Source organism: Engystomops pustulosus, chromosome 4 (genome assembly GCF_040894005.1).
Source record: "Engystomops pustulosus chromosome 4, aEngPut4.maternal, whole genome shotgun sequence".
NCBI lineage: Eukaryota > Metazoa > Chordata > Amphibia > Anura > Leptodactylidae > Engystomops > Engystomops pustulosus.
Window position 1 is genome coordinate 68,076,486 of NC_092414.1, and position 20,215 is coordinate 68,096,700.

At 40.2% G+C, this 20,215-nt stretch overlaps 1 protein-coding gene across 1 annotated transcript in view; it reads right to left on the reverse strand.

The window, feature by feature from the left end:
* NSG2 (neuronal vesicle trafficking associated 2) overlaps nt 1–19,759 on the reverse strand; it is a 40,966-nt gene extending 21,207 nt beyond the window's left edge. The window contains exons 1-3 of the mRNA XM_072146159.1: nt 19,583–19,759; nt 19,178–19,334; nt 14,572–14,688 (exon numbers count right to left, since the gene is read on the reverse strand). Coding sequence (XP_072002260.1) covers nt 14,572–14,688; nt 19,178–19,306 — 246 coding nt within the window. The 5' untranslated portion in view covers nt 19,307–19,334; nt 19,583–19,759. The remainder of the gene's footprint in view (nt 1–14,571; nt 14,689–19,177; nt 19,335–19,582) is intronic.
* Between the last annotated feature and the right edge of the window lie 456 nt (nt 19,760–20,215).

Genomic DNA, 20,215 nt, shown 5'->3' on the forward strand with positions numbered 1-20,215 from the left:
GCCAAAAGGGACCTGCTCTCAGAATGTGACTATAAATGCCTGGCATATGCGATTGTCTCCTATAACATGTGACAATGAGGTTGCTATAGCAACTTTCTACCCGACTGAAAAAGCTAATGGAATAATTGAAGAAAGTGCACATAAACTGCTCTTGCGTAAGTTATCAGCACCCCTGGAGTAGGAAAATAATTAGGATATTATTCCAAAATTAAAAATTTGTGGTGCAAAGTAAAAACAACCAGCGTGTAATCTACTGTATATAACACTATTATGTGTATCTTAATATGTAAGTATCATTGTATCTTAATATGTAAGTATCATATGGATATTGCACATTATTTGTGTATTGTATGATGGTATATGGCACTTCTTTCATTTAAGGTTGATGGTCTCCTGCTACATAATGTATGAAAGATTGTATTTTGCCAATAGAAAACTATATCCTGTGTGACCCACTCCTATATGAAAACAAGGGGGTTTTGACCCCATTTTATATCAAACAGCAAGGGACACTGTCGCCAGCTAGAGAAAACAAGGTTTAGTCACCAAAAGGAGACAAGGCTTCTTTACTGTAAGAACTATTAATCTGTGGAACGGCCTGCCTCAGGAGCTGGTCAAGGCAGGGACAGCAGAGATCCTCAAGAAGGATTTAGATGCCTTTTTAGATCAAAATAACATTAAGTTCAACCAAGGAAGGGATGTAATAGAAACAATTCTATTTACTTGAATATTTTTGGCTCTCACATTAACTTGAATAGAGAGGAAACCTTGGATCAGGGATTGTGGTGAGATGTATCATGTATTTATGGCATGTGGATATGTTATAAATACTATACATGAGAATACCCTTTAATAAATAGTGATGCGTTAGTGCAGCAGAAATTAAAAGCTACACAAGTTACTGGCTGGCATTACTATTATTTGCGATAGGATAAGGCTCTTTAAACCTTTCTCTACCTGTGCCCTTTTGATAAAGTTTATATTATTGCCAAAAATGGTGACTTTTGTCATTCCCATGTCATTGTATAATAATTTGCCATGCTCTACATATCTTTTTAAGTTTGGTTAGTAAAATTTGTTGTACATCTTTCTGTGTACCTATAAAAAAAACACTTTAACCCCTTAGTACGTCATGCGTTGGCTGCTGGTAAATGGAGAGGGCTCAAAGGCTGAGCCCTCTCCATTGCAGGTAAGTGTTTGCTGAATGTTGCAGCAAACACTGACCGGTAACAACCGCGATCAGTGCTAGCAGCAATCACGGGTGTTAACCCGTCCATCACTGCCAACAAAGCTGCTGGCAGCTTCAAAAAGAGGGTTGCTATGACAGCCTTGGGTCTTCCGAAGACCCAGGGCTGTCTGGTTTTAACCTATTCATTACAATGTGCGATTCACTCAGTGTAATGAATGAGGAGGAATATCTTCATATACTGCCATACTCAATCATACAACCTGCCTGATCATGCAAAATGCCTGATCTATCAAAATATAATAACTGTTTTTCACTGCGTTTAGCCCCGTAATGGAAAACAACATCCAAAATCGAAAATGGCACTTTCATGCCATTTTGAAGAACATAAGAAATTCTATCAAAAGTAAACAAAAGGTTGTACAGTCCTAAAAATAGAAGCATTGAAAACTTCATCAAAGGTGTGAAAATTGATACCACCCACAGCTCCGTACACCCAAGTAAGAAAAAGTTAATAGCGTCAGAAGATGGCAAAATAAACATTATTTTGTACAGGAGGTTTTCATTTTTGTATATGTATGAAAACATTATAAAGCCTATACAAATTTGGTATCCCAATGATCGCACCAACCCAAATACAGTAGACATGTCATTTGGGGCGCACAGTGAATGCTGTAAAATCTAAGCCCGATGCAAATGTGTTTTTTCACCAATTTCATTGCATTCTGAATTTTTTCCTACTTCCCAGTACACGCCATGGAATATTAAATAGCATCACTATGCAATTTGTAACACAGAAAACAAGCCTTCACACAGCTCTCTACGTGGAAAAATAAAAAACTTAAAGATTTTTGAAGGTGGGGATGGAAAAAGCAGGAACGAAAAAGGGCCTCGGCGTTAAGGGGTTAAGATTGTTATATTCACTTATTGATTGGTCTCCACAGCCCAATGAAGATATGCTAAAGGAAAATTAAGGGGGGTTTTTACATCAAAAATTAGTTGGTGGCTTGTGGCTTGGTGTTGTCATCCCTTTCCCCACCAATTTGATACTGTTTGCATGTCCTGAGAATAGGCCATCAATCTATGCCAAATCCTTGGCATAGTCTGTCATACATTGTAGCATCCACAGTGATATCTTAACTCTTTACAAAAAACTATGGTGGGGATTTTTAAAAAATAGACAGTAGATTAAGTACCAAAGAAGTAAAACCTACAAAAAGTCCCTGGTCCCTGGGCCACCTGTAGTAGAGGGATGGTCTTAGTGTATTGAGTATGAGAATCTATTGATGGTAATATCCGAAAAGTGTTTTATTTCTAATAATATACCACACAAATGTGTCCATCAAAAATTTTGAAACTCTTTGTGACACAGGGGCAAAAATCAAATTTCAAACTTAAAAATTCAACTTAAGTACAAACCTAAAGAACCTATCTTGTACATAATCTGGGGACTACCTGTATTTCATGATATTGTATATACAATGGAGTTTTTAAAGTCTGACTAAACCTTTGATGATAAGAGTAATTGATAATAGTAAACCTTGTAATATACTTCATACTTCATATATTTAAGGACAGCAGCTTCCCTGTGTCTTATTTCTGCTTCTTTCTCCTGTAGTTAGCTGTGTATCTGGAATCATTGAGAACTTCATCCACCTCAATCAGATCTATCTAGGTTATTCAGTTCACTGAACTGATATGCAGGGAAAGTCTATAAAGAGTCACAAGGAACATTAGCAGCTTCTTATCTCTCAGCAGGCAGCGGTTTGGTATAAGGAGAGACAGAGTTGATTTACACAAACTGCTTAAAAAGGAAGAAAGGCAGGAGAAAAAGAAGGGCACAAGAACATATCTCTTTAATAATGTATTTTACTTAAAAAAAAATTTAAAAACCATTTCTGCAGTGCACATCTATGTCAGTTTACCATTATTCTGAATCACCACACAATTGTGTATTGTATGAAAATATATTTTCCTGGTGCACCATATGTTCTATGGATTTTTGTATTTGGAAAGTCTGTCATGTAACAGTATTTACAGAATACAATATCTGCAATTGTAATGGACCCATAATACAAAAATCTATTGTGCTAAATAGTAACACATTGTTGATGGAGCTATTACTTTGTTACCACAGATGCCCAAATGACTGGCACAAACAATAAACACATTATGAATGTGTGCTCTGCCAACTTCTTGGATAAATCCGCTTCATGCTAATTAAACTACTTGTGATGACGCAAAGCAGAGCACCAGTTTCCCTTATTATTGTAGTATTCAGAGTTGTGTATCTGATTCTATTTTCTTACTAGTGGTTTTGTTACCTGTTTGTTCCTATTTTCTATTCTTATAAGCAGCTGCTAGTCTGTATCTGCACAACTGCAGTATAAATTATGGGGTGACGGCCTCATTTTCTGATTGGACAGGACCTTGGTTTCCAATGACATGCAATGCATTTCTATAGTGCATATGCTGTATAGTAACCAGGGGCCACTATAATACCTATGACATCCCAGTACTTTAAACAATACAATGGAATTGAGAGCCAGGTATGGATTGTGCATTGGGGTCCAGTTGCTGGCTATCGCTCCATCGTAAGGGATGTTTGAAGGAAAAGAATTGCTGATAAAAATGATGTAAAATAAGACAACTAGACAAGACTAGATGTCAAATATAATAGCACTGTAGGGAAGGTAAGGGACATGAGGAGCACAGTTATCAAACAATTTGCACCCAGCTTCACTATATATTTAAATGGCATCTACCACCAGGATGAAGGACTATATACAAACGAGTCTGTGGGGCTCCAGGCTCCATAGGTGTTAAAGGAGCCTGGAGCCCCTCAGGCTCATTTGCATACAGGCTTTCATCCTGGTGGTAGATGTCCTTTAAGGTCTTACACGGCTACTCCACTGCAATGCTCTAAGTATTAGGTACAAGGACAACACTAGCAGAAGGATTAGATTAGAGTAAAAATTTTCCACAATGAGTTTAAAGTTCCATATTTTATCCTTTTTGTCAGTCTCTGAATTTGGCACTGCACTGTAAGTGCCATTTACTTAGTTAATAATACATTAAAACGGTAAAAAAGATGAAGCAGTAGCTAATGTTAACAGGTTTCCTGGCACAGGCCATTTAGCGAATAGCCGTAAAACACTTCTGAACCTCCGCTAACTGCGCCACAGCCACCATATATTCTGATTAAGTACAGTAAAGGATATGGTCCATTTAAATACATGATGAAGTGTATATATTTTTAACAGAAGATTTAATGAAGGAATGGGTAATAAAATGTAGTAAAACAGATTGAGTGCTGCAGAAGTAAATGAGCTATGCAGATCTTCCTTGTCTTGTGTCTATGAATGCAAAATTCCTGACTCAAGAGGACTATTGCTTTTACATTACAGCTTGTTTAATGGAAGTATTCCAAGTTATTGCTGATTCCTGAAACAAAGAGCACTAGGGTTATCTGACGTTTAGGGTTTGCTCCTTGCCACCCCGCAGGGTGCTTTCAACTCTAGGAGATCAGACAGAACCCCCAACCTGTCATGTGTGTTACTCTGTCCATCCCTCATCACTAGAGAATCGACTTTTACTACTAGAGAGCGATAAAGAGAGGCCATACAGAAACCAAGCAGTGGCATTCTGCTAAGATAATCAGGGAGTGGGTGGTTGTAGGGTGACGGGCAAGAAAAAAAAATAATACCAATACAAAGTGTACACACTTAACTTTGCTCAATTTTGGTAAGGAACTCTTTGATAAAACTTTCTCTGAATTTAATACAATATTGTGAAATGCTTACAAAAGTCTTCAACTCACTATACAGTACAACTAATGGGTGGCTGCACATAAACATGAACAAGACAGAAATCTCATGATAAATTGGCATGTAAAAATATGTTGTAAGGAAGGACTGTCTGTATATCTGTGTCTTCTAAAACTAAAGAATTTGAGGTAATCATTACAGTATTTGTACCCTAAACTATATATTTTTTTGCCATTTTTTTCATAAAAGAAGCAAACTTAGTAAGACTGGGAAGAACTAGGGATAACTGAGGTAGGATGATGTACATAAACGTCATCATAATAATTTTAGAGGGGGTACACAGCATTCTGTTAGGGCAATAGCTAGGAATAATAGCATACAAATGTGTAACATAGTATTAAAGGGGTTTGCCCATTGAATAAAGTTCTCAAATTTGACCCCCCCCCCCTAGTGATTTTTACACAATAAAGATCCCTTTTAACCCCCTTACTTTACATTTCTACTCAGTTTTATTGGTGTTTTAGCTCCATCACTCCCCGCCCCCCCCCAAATTGTGTGGGCGGAGAACACACATTATAATTCCTCTGTGCTATGAATGTTGTGTGCTGACAATGTGCTTAGATTATCAGGGTGTAGGTTAATATATATATATATATATATATATATATATATATATATATATATATATATATTAAACCTTTTCCCCTGCATGACAGTCTTCAAAGAAATGAATGCTTGGTTATCAATCTCTAGCAAAGAATACTGTAGCCTGTGCAGTTTACATAGTTTAATTTATGGCATATTATTCTATGTATACGACTTTTATTTCTATGTAGCACAAGTGTTGATTCTGAAAGGTTAGGTTAAACTGCTTTAAATAAATATTGAAACTTTCCATGTGCAATCAATGGCTGAAACATCAAGCAGATTCTTAGGCTTTGTTTACACGTGGAGTTTACATTTTGAAACACAATACTACAGCTGAGGAGAGGAGATTTGCCTAATAACATTGCTGTTAATATTTGTGTGTACAAAATGCAGTGTTAACATAATTAGTTAACAATGTGTTAACCTTATGTTATTAAAAAACAAAATGTTAATATGTTAACATATGTGTTAAAAACATTTTTGGTAAATGCTAATGTTAACAGCAATGTAATTAGGCAAATCTCCTCTCCTCAGCTGATGTACTGCATTTAAAACGCAATGTAAAACGCCATGTGCAAATGCAGGCTTAGCCTTACTACACATATTGAAATGTATATATGTGTGTATATGACACTATAAATATGACTAATCTTTCTGTTCTTTTTGGAAGATAAACTGCCGCTTGAGATGCTTGCTAGTGATTTACCGCCTCCTCTCCATACAAAACACATTTACGCTCAGCTAAGCATATATGTGTGGGCTTGGCTGGACAGCTAAAGTACATGCTCAGCCTTAGAATGGCAACTTTCCATTGACTTAAACTGTTTTAACTGTATTTATGGACCTTTTCAGCACTTTTTGAGTATATTTTGAGTAGTTCTTTATCTTGGCGTGAGGCAGGGTTGACTAGATTGCCTGAGACTGTCTAACCCTGTGTGAGCTGTAATGTAACATTAACATGACCTTTAAACTTCCAAACTCTCAGCGGGCTCCATCCTAAAAGATTAGCACGGGAAGAAGAACTATCTACTGGGATGCATGAAGCATTACCTAGATAAAAACCATAGCAATCCCGGATCAGGTCAAACAGACATGAGTACCAAGGGAGCCTAAAGGGGAAAGATGAGAATTCTCTGTACACTTCTGGAGACATAAGGAGTGTAGCAAGTGCAGTGTATCAAGAAATGAGTTATAGGAATAACTGTGTCAAGGTCATGACATGCAGACTATGTAGTTATAGGATAAGCGTTATTAGGTAATGCAAAATGTGTCCTTTAACCTCTTACTATATTGTATATAATTTAATTCACCCCTGGCGGGGGTGGTCAGTTCCAAGGACAGCTGCACTATTGAGCCCTGTCTGACCACCTGGATTTAGTTGCCATTACAGCGGGACAGCTGTGGGACATGCAGTAACTTCCAACCATTTGATATGCAAAAATGTTTTGTTAATTTGCACAATAACTGCCTCAGTGGTGATTGTATCTAAGGGCAACAATCTTTTTTCTAAAGGACAACATAACTACATTTATGGGAAATTATCTTCACACAGGTATATTATTTAATAACATCCAATTAAACAAAATGTCTATATATTGCAGATGAATTCAATTAAATGTCAATACACAGATGAGAATATCCCTTTAAGGGTCTTTTAAAGCTACAGGGCCTGTGTGCAAATGCATCCTCTGCATCCACGTATGAATCACCTCAGTTTTCAAAATTGTAAACCCAACTTTGCCTAATCCACAGGGAAGCGGCCATAAAAATATGATGCCCCTTTTGTTAACTCTTAGTAGGTAGGAATATTTTTATGCCATTTTGTCTACTAGTGGTCCAGGCCTCCAGCTAGTTAACTCAGATGTAGTGTAAAAGCTATTATGATGTAATTAAAAGTAATGAATAATTGTGCGGCTATTTAAGTGAGTAACTTCAAGGAATTGTAACTTTAAAGCTGAGTCGTCCGGAAATGCTAAACTTTAAAAGAAATGACCTGTAAAGTGCAGAGTTGCACTAAACACAGTTTCACAATAATGACTCAATTACATTAAGCATTTGACTGTATAATTGCCAGACTTGATTACAACGTAAATTTGCGGCAGGAGGTGAACATCCGATTGTGGCTTGAATATTACTCAACAGTACAAAGTAAGACAATAAGACAATGCGCAGCCCTGCACTTGTATCATAAGAAAGAATGAAACCATTCGCTAATGTTAGGTTTGCTAAAGTCCTTAAAATTGTAGATAATGGTAGATAATAGGAGAAGATTGGCAATGCTCTTCTCAAGAATGAATTCCGAAATGTTGTGACAGTCAGTACAAAGAGAGATGAACAAAGGTATAACAAAACATGAAAGGTACAAAGAACACGACAAGGCAAGAATGGATAATGGCTTCTAATAAGTCCCTCTTCATCTACCTTTACCATAACTAGACAAGTGTGGTATCAGGAGAGCAGGCTGCCCACGCTTGTACAGTATTCATTAACCAATTCATCTTTTTGAAATATTTCCAATTTTAAGTCAATGTTCTTCAAGTTTGTTTTAATTAAAAATTTAGGTGCATGTATCGCTAACTGGGATAATATCAATAATATTGATGTATCGATAAGGTGCATGTATCGATAACTGGGATAATATTGATAAAATCGATGTATTGATAAGGTGCATGCATCGATAACTGGGATAATATCGATAATATTGATGTATTGATAAGGTGCATGTACTGATAACTGGGATAATATCAATATTATTGATGTATCGATAAGGTACATGTATCGATAACTTGGAGCTGGGAAAGGGCAAAAGTGTGAATAAATTCTGACAACTACTAATAACTTAATTTTGTTTGTGGTCTGTTACCACAAAGACACAAGGGTCTGCATAGAGAAATAAAACTTCTGCTTTCAGCACAACTATTTGGCCTTAACAAGCATGTAAGTAATGTCCACTTTCCCAAAATATTATCTTAAAAAAAATCTACCATCAAAGTATGATAAACCAGGGACACTTACTTATAGATCCAGGCTCTGTGACTGTGGTAAACTTCTTATATTTTTGTATCCATGGCCTCCTTCCTTCTAATATCAACTTTTAAAACTATGCTAATGATACAAAGGGGCTTTGGGGGCATTACCAAAGCCCCCTCCCATGCTCCATTGACACTTCCCAGCTCCCTCTGTATTATGTAATCTCACATAGTGGGAGGTTAAAATGTGCACCTGTACAGTGTAACAGCCCGTGAAGCTACAGCATGGAGAGGCTCTGTTATTGTCAGAGCCCTTCTGACTCATTATCATATTTAAAACGTTGATTTTAGAAGGAAGGAGGCCATGGATAACAAATATAAAAAGATTACTATTGTCACAGTGCCTGGATATATGAGTAACTTTAGACACAGGACTTTGGTTTTGAAGAGAAGAACTCAACTTTCAGACTGCTTCAGGCTTCTGGTTCTTGAATTTACAGAAGTGGAAATACAAACAGTTAAAGACATAGTTGGAAAGGTGAGCTGTACACTCACCGGCCACTTTATTAAGTACACCTGTCCAACTGCTCGTTAACACTTAATTTCTAATCAGCCAATCACATGGCGGCAACTCAGTGCATTTAGGCATGTAGACATGGTCAAGACAATCTCCTGCAGTTCAAACCGAGCATCAGTATGGGGAAGAAAGGTGATTTGAGTGCCTTTGAACGTGGCGTGGTTGTTGGTGCCAGAAGGGCTGGTTTGAGTATTTCAGAAACTGCTGATCTACTGGGATTTTCACGCACAACCGTCTCTAGGGTTTACAGAGAATGATCCAAAAAAAAAAACATCCAGTGAGCGGCATTTCTGTGGGCGGAAATGCCTTGTTGATGCCAGAGGTCAGAGGAGAATGGGCAGACTGGTTCGAGCTGATAGAAAGGCAACAGTGACTCAAATCACCACCCGTTACAACCAAGGTAGGCAGAAGAGCATCTCTGATTACACAGAACTTTGAGGCAGATGGGCTACAGCAGCAGAAGACCACACCGGGTGCCACTCCTTTCAGCTAAGAACAGGAAACTGAGACTACAATTTGCACAAGCTCATCGAAATTGGACAGTAGAAGATTGGAAAAACATTGCCTGGTCTGATGAGTGTCAATTTCTGGTGCGACATTCGGATGGTAGGGTCAGAATTTGGCATCAACAACATGAAAGCATGGATCCATCCTGCCTTGTATCAATGGTTCAGGCTGGTGGTGGTGGTGTCATGGTGTGGGGAATATTTTCTTGGCACTCTTTGGGCCCCTTGGTACCAATTGAGCATTGTTGCAACGCCACAGCCTACCTGAGTATTGTTGCTGACCATGTCCATTCCTTTATGACCACAATGTACCCTGTAACATCTGATGGCTACTTTCAGCAGGATAATGCGCCATGTCATAAAGCTGGAATCATCTCAGACTGGTTTCTTGAACATGACAATGAGGTCACTGTACTCAAATGGCCTCCACAGTCACCAGATCTCAATCCAATAGAGCATCTTTGGGATGTGGTGGAACAGGAAATTCGCATCATGGATGTGCAGCCGACAAATCTGCGGCAACTGTGTGATGCCATCATGTCAATATGGACCAAAATCTCTGAGGAATGCTTCCAGCACCTTGTTGAATCTATGCCACGAAGAATTGAGGCAGTTCTGAAGGGAAAAGGGGGTCCAACCCGTTACTAGCATGGTGTACCTAATAAAGTGGCCGGTGAGTGTAGATAAAATCCAGTTCTTCTTGTCAGTATCTCTGGTTCTATAGCTCACAAAATCACAATCACAGATGTGTTCAGTATTAAATTGATACCATGCTTTTAGGTATCATAGAGTGCAAGAAATGGGCATCTTAAATGATGCACCTTCAGTCTCTCAGCAAGACAATAGTATATTACAACAATGAACAAGTGATCAAATGATCACTTTTTATGCCCCCCCCCCCCCGGGACAAAATAAAACATGTAAAAAAAGTTTTTAAAAAAGTTCAAATTAAAAAAAATAATAACATAATGAAAAAATATCCCCTAATGCCCCATCAGATATATAACAATCTAATTTCATAATAAAAAATCCCCACAAATGACTACATATTGGGTATCGCCGCGTCCCTTACAACAACGGATCATTTGGTCCGTGGGACACTTGGGACATATCAAACACTAGGGGTAAGCAATGTTCTCTCTGCCTTTTTGCACGCACTTTGGCTCAATATGTAGATATAGACCTACACCTTCTCCTGATATGCACTAGCACTTTGACTGGCCTGTTGAGACACTGTGGCAATCTATCTTTTGCATTGGGCACTTTATGTTATCAAGTGATAGGGATATGCACTAGCACTTTGATTGGCCCGTTGAGACATTGTGGCGATCTACTATTTGCATTATGCACTTTATGATATTTAGTGTTTTCTCCGCCCCCCCCACTGATGTGCCCACGGTTATTTGATTTATCCATTGTGATGAATTTCCATCTTCACCCTCATTCCGATACCTGCATTATTTCCCGTTCCCCGTTTTATCTTATATTTTAATACATATCTGTATTGTATATATTCAATAAAGACGTTGTCACTTCATTTTTTATGTGTAAATTGGCCTAATTTCTAAATAGGTGCTTGTCCCTTACAACCCGTACAATAAAATAAAATTGTTACTAAACCCACATGGTGAACTCCATAAAATTATCATATTTTCAAATCCAACCTCAAAAGAAAAGCGATAAAAAGTGATCAAAAAGTAACATTCAGCGCAACATTACAATAATAAAAAGTACAGCTTGTCCTGCAAAAAACAAGCCATAAAACAACTCCATATACAAAAAAATAAAAATGTTATGCCTCTTAGAACATGGCGATGTTATTCAACACATTATTCAACATCCTTGGGCTCTGTTGCAATCATGATCATCTGATACCATGACACTGGACTAGAGCAGACAGTCTGGCTCTGCCCATCTGGTAGTAGGGATTGAAAAATAATGACATTACGCTGGAACAATGGAGGTTACAGAGAAAATTCTATATATTACACAGGGCCAGTTTTAGACACTGTTGGTCAAAATTGGAGATCCCCTGATACTGAAATACTTATAAAACAGTTACATGCTACAAATTCAGAAAAATGTGTAGGGAATGCTAACATTCTGAGCATTTATAAAGTCCTAAAATTACTGGGGTCTCAAAAGAGTCATAAGTCATAACTTAAAAACACCAAACAAATATCAATACTACCACTTTTAAAGGGAACCTGTCATGACAAAGCACCTATGTAACCCTCATACAGTACCTGTTCATCCCCAGCTGCTTCCTCAGGTACACCGTGTCCTGTTCTGAGCGTGCATGTCAGGTGTATCGAGCATGTGCTGCCATTAGGAACGAGTGGGTAGTGACGTGAGGAACAAGGCTAGTGTACCTTAGGTGGTAGCCAGGAATGACCATGCTGGATTCAAAGATATAGGCACACTGTGCATACACCGCCATTGGGAAAGGTCTGGTAGTGAAATGGAGAAGAGGCCGGGGCGGAAGAGCAGTGTGGTGGTGCGTTTAGGTAACGGGAGAGCTTGAGAGGTTATTATTTAGTGAATCTATCAAATTCAACTGACAGCATTTTTTAATAATAATGAAAGGCACTGTAATCCATATAAAACCTTAAAGGGGTTGGCCGCTAAATCATTTTAATTATGCTGCCACATATTCCCCATATTGTAAATGCAGCATCGCTTGGAAAGTTTCACAAAAAGGTTCAATTTTTGTGCAGGTATCTCCTAGAAAAATACTTGTGACCATGATTTGGACAAAGCGGTCATGTGACTCCACGGCAACGCCCATTTTATAGATGGAATTAGAACTAAAAGAACTAAAAGTGCACAACAATAGCACCTTTTTGTTAAACTTTTCAAGTGCTGCTGTACTTACATAAGTATGAACAGGGCCGCTTCTGCCATGAGGCGAGGTGAAGTCCCCGCCTCAGGCGGCAGATAGCGGACCCCATTTAAAAGCGGCATTTTGCCGCTGGTAGCACGGACTTGCCAATGGCTGGCAGGTCCGTGCCACCTGTAAAATAAATTACATCGCCGCCTTCAAGGCGGTGATGTAATTTATAGGCAGAGCGGTGCAGCACATCGCGCCTGTGTGCACCGCTCTGCAGGACACAGGTCGGCGTGATGACGTCACCACGTGCCCGTGCCGACCTGTGTCCCTTCACAGAGGGCTGCTGGCTGGAGGAGATGAGGGAGCTGCGTGGGAGCACGGAATGGTGAGTGCAGCAGGGGGATCGCTAGATCTTCCTTCCCTCTCTCATAACGATCTGTGTCCTCAGGACACAGATCGTTATGAGACCATGTACAGGGACTGCTTTCCCCAGCAGTTGCTTCACCCTCCGGGAGTAGAAGACTCCCGGAGGCTGAAGGCTGAAGGACCTTTGATGATGCAATGGTCACATGACCTGCCGGGGAAAGCAGTACACACACAGAGAGCTGCCTGAGTGAGGTGAGGGGGAGACATGACAGGGGCCAGGGAAGAACATGGGGGACTGTGTGTGGGCACATTACTTACTGGGGGGCTGTGTGTGTGGGCACATTACTTACTGGGGGGGCTGTGTGTGTGGGCACATTACTTACTGGGGGGGCTGTGTGTGTGGGCACATTACTTACTGGGGGGGCTGTGTGTGTGGGCACATTACTTACTGGGGGGGCTATGTGGGGCACATTACTTACTGGGGGGGCTGTGTGTGTGGCACATTACTTACTGGGGGGCTGTGTGTGTGGCACATTACTTACTGGGGGGGCTGTGTGTGTGAGGCACATTACTTACTGGGGGGCTGTGTGTGTGAGGCACATTACTTACTGGGGGGCTGTGTGTGGGCACATTACTTACTGGGGGGCTGTGTGTGGGCACATTACTTACTGGGGGGCTGTGTGTGGGCACATTACTTACTGGGGGGCTGTGTGTAGGCACATTACTTACTGGGGGGCTGTGTGTGGGCACATTACTTACTGGGGGCTGTGTGTGGGCACATTACTTACTGGGGGGCTGTGTGTGGGCACATTACTTACTGGGGGCTGTGTGTGGGCACATTACTTACTGGGGGTAGCTGTGGGGGTAATTACTGGGAGGCTGTGGGACACATTACATTGGGGTTGTATGGGGGAAATTTTGGGGGGTTGTATGGGAGACATTACTGGGGGTAATTGTGTGGGGCATGTATACAGCTGAGACTGGATACAGGTGGTGGGGGAGCTGAGACTGTATACGGGGTGTGGGGGGTGTAGGCTGTGTATACAGGGGGGTAGAAGAAAGGCTGTGTATACAGGGGGATAGGGGAGAGGCTGTATATAAATGGTAGAGAGGAGAGACTATGTATACTCGGCTGTTCATTATTGGGGGAGGCTAAATTAGGGCACCTAATTGAATTGCTCTATATTCTCTAATTTGGGTGACTAAAGGATGTTTTATGTTGAGAATAGTTTGTTCAGTCATGTTGTGAGGATAATATATATTGGAATCACAATTCATTATACTGTGACTGTGGTATTTTTAGGGGCGCCATGGTGAGTTGTGCTTCATGGAGTTGAAGACATTTCTTTGTGAATTCGGAGGAAAACCAAGGCCAGAAGAAAGCGTAAAGAAATACCCTTCCGGATGGAGTAGATGGTCACCTGTAAGGTACTAGAGGTCACTAATATCTGTGTCTAATGACTACTAGTGTGTAAGGTAGCATCATCAGGGGCACGCACGTGCACGCGTACACGGGGGGGGGGGCAGCATTTTAAAATTTCGCCTCAGGCAGCAAAAAGGCTAGAATCGGCCCTGAGTATGAAGATAATGTGGCAGCATTATTGAAATTTTATTGGAAAGGTGACGAACACCTTTTAAAAAGTTGGGAAAAAAATACTCAATTTTGTAAAACTTTAGACCTAGCATCCAAGATAATCACAGACAAGAAAACAGATGCTGTACCTTTAACCTCTCAGTCACCCCATCCGTGAAGCTGACGGTGAACTCTGCAATTTTTGGCACTCTGATTTTCTTGTTCTTTTGTTCCGACTGATACTCTGTCCTTGTCTTGACAACCACCTAAAACACATCAGCTTATTAGACCTTCTTAGATGACGCTGCACACAAAACCTTTCCACATTTGTATTCACATAATAGGATACCATGGTTAGGACAGCTCATTTTTCATAAAAGTGTCTCAAAGCCAATAGACTTCTCTGATCATAATATTCCAATGTAGAAAAATGTTTTTTTTCTAATTTAGACATTTATAACAATTTAGGGTACTGTTTCTCCTTGTAGAGACCCTACAGGAAAACCTACAGCCAATGCTCTCCTCCTCCCTATACATTTCTCCACACACTAATACATTGTGGTTGTAATGCAGAAGAATTTTATTAAAGGGAACCAGTCAGCAGGTCACGTTATATGCAATCCAAGTCATGGTGACACCATTAAAAATACAAACTCATGACTCCGCTGCAGAAATTGAATGGATACCTTTTCTAAATGTGATTTCTCAAAAACAAAGCAGCAGAAATTGTAGTAAAATATATGTTTGTGTTGTGTATAATGGGACCTGCAGCAGCATTACATTAAAGGGGTGTTCCCATTTCAGCAAGTAATTGATTTATTTGAATAATGAAAAGTTATACAAATTTACAAATTTACTTTGTGTAGCAATTTCCCAAGGTTTTCTAGATCTCTGCTTGCTGTTATTATATAGGAAGTTTCATTGTTTATTTGCAGTGGACAGAAATCTGACTATGGTCGCACAGGTGCACGGCACACACAATTCTTATTACCGTATATACTCGAGTATAAGCCGAGTTTTTCAGCACTATTCTTGTGCTGAAAATTTCCCACTCAGCTTGTACTGGGGTATATAAAAAAAAATAAACTCAATACTCACCATTCTGACGGCCCGGGCAGCTCCGCTTCCATCTTCATGTCCGCTGCGGGTCCGCGGCAGCTCCGTCTACAGCGCCTCTTTTTCTTCAGGCTGGTGCGAGGACCCCGACATCTCCGTGCGCACGGCCCGGCCGGCACACAACTATGACGTCAGCAACTGTGATGTCACAGTTCTGTGCTGGCCGGGCCGTGTGCATGGAGATGTCACGGTCCTAGCGCCGGCCTGAAGAAGAAGAGGCGCTGCAGACGGAGCTGCCGCAGACCCGCCGTGGACATGAAGATGGAAGCGGAGCTGCCCGGGCCATCAGAATGGTGAGTACTGAGTTTATTATTTTTAAGGGTTGGCAGGCTATTTACTACTGTGGGCTGGCTGTATACAACAGGGGGCTGGCAGGCTGTATACAACGGGGGGCTGGCAGGATGTATACAATGGGGGGCTGGCAGGCTGTATACAACGGGGGGGCTGGCAGGCTGTATACAACGGGGGGCTGGCAGGCTGTATACAACGGGGGTCTGGCAGGCTGTATACAACGGGGGGCTGGCAGGCTGTATTCAACATGGGGATGGCTGGCTGTATACAACATGGGGCTGGCTGTCTGTATACAACATGGGGCTGGCAGGCTGTATTCAACAGGGGGCTGGCAGGCTGTATACAACAGGGGGCTGGCAGGCTGTATACAACAGGGGGCTGGCAGGCTGTATACTGGGGGGGGGGGGTGATCAATGCATTTCCCACCCCCGGCTTATACTCGAGTCAATATGTTTTTCCAGTTTTTTGTCTTAAAGTTAGGGGTCTCGGCTTATACTCGGGTCGGCTTATACTCGAGTATATACTCTATGACTCTCTATAACGAGCCGCGCACCTGTGTGACCATGGTCAGATTTGTGTCCACTGAAAGTAAACAACAAAGCTTTCTATAGAATGACAGCAAGCAGAGATCTAGAAAACATCAGAAATTGATACAGAAAGTATATTGGAAAATTGTATCATTTTTCATCATACAAACAATGAAACCATTAATTTGCCAAAAGGGGAATACCCCTTTAACCTGATATGTGAAATCCTGTTGACAGGTTCCCTTTAAGACTTTTAGAACAATACAATCCTTGTCAAAAACACTTTTGGGGCTACACATGGCAGGATACATAAATCTATAAATCTGTGGTTATTTAATGTTTTTTATGGTGGATTATTTAACATTTTGTGGATCAAAATCTACAGAATGCTAATTTTCTATAATTTCTGATAGACGTGCATGCATTAATGGGGCTGAGCTTTAACACCAGAAACAACCCACAGACAACATCTTTTGTTATTTTGGTTATTTTAATTCTGAAAACCAGATGTAACTTTAGCTCCGCCGAATATCCTACTGTCTCTAGAGGTGATACATAGAGTTGCTTGACAGGATCTGCATATGGAAGAAGTAGTGAATAGCAGTCGTTTTTTTTGCATTGTCAAAAAATGGTGTTGGGTCAAAGAAATTACATTTCACCCTAAGCCTACCAACCTGTTATTTCATCAGTCCAGAAAATAATTGTTGTGCTTATATTTTGTATTCCAGAAGGATTATGTAGGACATTCCAAGGAGTTGGAATAATGGCAATAAAAATGCTGTTTCCCATTTTTTAGAATCATCATTTTGTGTTGACAAAATCCCCTGCGTAAGGTTAAAGCGATATTCCCCCACTTAGAAAGGTAGAATATATCGCTAGCATATTTAAACAACACTGCCTCACCAGATGAGTGTCCTGCCTACTGGAAGAACAGCCCCATAAAATTTTATGGCGTCATCTGCAGGTCAGTGAAGGGAATTTGTGAGTTGCTGGTAGCAGCATAACTGTGAAAAATGCATTTACATTCCAGGATTGTAGCTGAACTTGCTGCAGTGGCGTGTGAGATCTCTTTGCTAAACTGCTTTCCACTCAAACCAGTCCACTGGAGTCCAGGAAGTCCAGTTACCATAATGGAATATACATGCATTTTTCATAGTCTTCCTGCCACTAACACAAACAAAGTTTTCCCATTACTCCAGGGCTGCTTTATATGGTCAAACTGGTGAGAGATCCCCTGGAACTCTCTGGCCGCCACCATTGTGCAGAGAAATCCTATGCTGTGATTTGTTAATTCTTAAAGTTAATGGCAGTGCCAGAAATTGGACCCAATCAATCATAAAGCATCATATAATTCTAACTGTGTGTGCTGTCAGTAGCAACAGGACTGTAAGAATACATTTACATTCCAGGACTGTAGCTGGACTTGGTGCTCTGGTGTGTGAGATTTCTTCTCTTAACTGCAGCACAACTTGTCCTATGTTTAGGGATTGGATCTAAAAAAAAAATAACCTTAGAGTGAACCAAGTCCAGCTACCATCATAGAATATACATGCATTTTTCATAGTCCTGCTGCCAACAACACTGCAATTGTGCAAAAAAAATCATATGGTGTATTTTGTTAATTCTTTAAAGTAATGACAGTCCCATAAATCAGATGTCATCAATCATAAAGTTATTTCATATCATAGCAGTAGTAAATCAATAGCATTTTAAAATTCTACTTGCATCTACCAGTGAGTGGAGCTCATGAGCTAGCTACTTACTGGTTTATGGTGTATGCAGTATGCTACTAAGTTACCTGGTTCTTACAGGAAGCCAACATTTTATAATTTACCTTAGTGGTCACACAGGCGACATCCTAAAACAAAATAACCCCATATGCCATAGAGATATAGCAACAAATTAAACATTATATAATATTGGACCTAGTAAGATTATAAAAGGGACTGAATGGTACGGATTTGCATTAGGATTAAATGTTGTACTGGTGATATATAGCTTTGTTTAAAAAAAATCTTTGAATCTTTCACACTCCTGCAGAATAGGGAGTTAGTCACAGATTAGGACTGCCCACTGGAGCCTCAAATCCAGAAGAAGAGGAGAGATCAAGTTATACCGAATCTTTACCCACAAAACTGGATATCAATGTGCTCCGCTCCTTCTGCTCTATAATATACTCCCTGCAGATTTTCAAGCTGTTGTGTTCCTTCAAAAGAAAATCTTTACAGGATCCAAGGCACTGGAAAGTATAGTGGGTTTTCACATTTCATACACATATTCTTCTTTCTTTCTTTTTTTTTATTTTATATGGTGCAGAAAATACGTCTTTATTCTCTGGAACAATGACTTTGAAATGTAAATGTACTGACAATGACTTTATACCAGTGATTCTATGTGACTTACTGCTGAGAATTTCCAGTATATCCTGAATAACAGAAAATGGCAATAGGAGAATATTGTGAATGTGAATGATCATGAACTGATGGCGATGCTCAATATTACAAATAAGTTAAAAATAAGGTACAATGTATGGTGATTATGACGCGGACGGTATTTAATCCACATAACTGCTCACAGTACATATATATATATATATATATATATAGCTGAATATCTAACACAGGAGCTGCATTGTATGTGTCCCTGGTGTACTAAATGTGCTCATCTTGTGCTAAGCAGACATGCCTGAGCAGCAGTGACATGTATGTACTGCTAATTTAATGCTATACACACAAGCGATGCAGCTGATGGATTGATGGGATTTAAAGGTATAAAGGAACGTCAAAACCTTGGATTTGAGAACATCCATTTCCAATATTACCTTCTCAGGGGCAGAGAACTGCAGATGATTTACATCCAAGGGTGTGATCAGAGGCACCGTCTGAAATCCATCTTCGCCAGAAGGCTCCTTACTGGTTTTGTCACTCAGATTACTCCCCAGCTTCACCATCCTTTATTCCTTTTTTTCGCTTTCTGACCTAATAAATAAAGATTATATCCCAGAAAATAATAGAAAATAACCGATTTGTATCATCAATCAAGGGGGTGGGAGAGAAGAAGACAATACGAATAAAGGACATGAAGCATTGTGCCTTATCTTTTATGATACTATGCTCCGGAGCCGATTTGCTATATTAGCAGATGGCTGTATGTACATAGACGTATAGGGAGTGTCTATGACACAAAGCTTCAGGCATGCAGAATGGAAATAGGTAGTGATACTCACAGTAAGATGCTCTTCTTCTATGTCTATGGCCAGGCAGCTGGAGGAGAAGCGGCGAGCCCTGTCTGTGGTGCTGATGCAGACAATGCTCCCAGAACGGCGGCTTCTATAAGCTACTAGAGGGGAATAAGGCGCCTATTGCAGTACACGCTTCCTGCGGCACTCACACTGGAGCCGCTGCAGCATCCACCTGTACTCTGGCGCCATCTGCTGCCCAAGAGCACACACGGCATAGGTTTAGCCAAACCAATATATAAACAAAACCACTGAACCAGTAACGCCCCCTACAGGGAAAGCATAAGGATGCCTGGGCATTAGTTACTTTTATTTCCTTCATTTTTTATAGTAAATGTTATTGTGTGATAAGGCATATAAATAGAGTGACTATGGAACATAATCTGAACTTGCACTGCATTCGCTAGCGTGAAAGGGGTTTGGCCCTGGAAATGGGAAACAGGATAGAAAATCTGCTTCATGTTTCCTTGGAGATGTGATTAAGACCTGCTAGTAGTGTAGACTTATACCGTGTTAGGCATAGAGAGCAGATGAAGAGTGAAGAAATCAGAGTATATTTGATGCTGAGCATTTGAGAATACTAGTTCTCTTCCATAACATCATGTCATATGACGTGGAGTA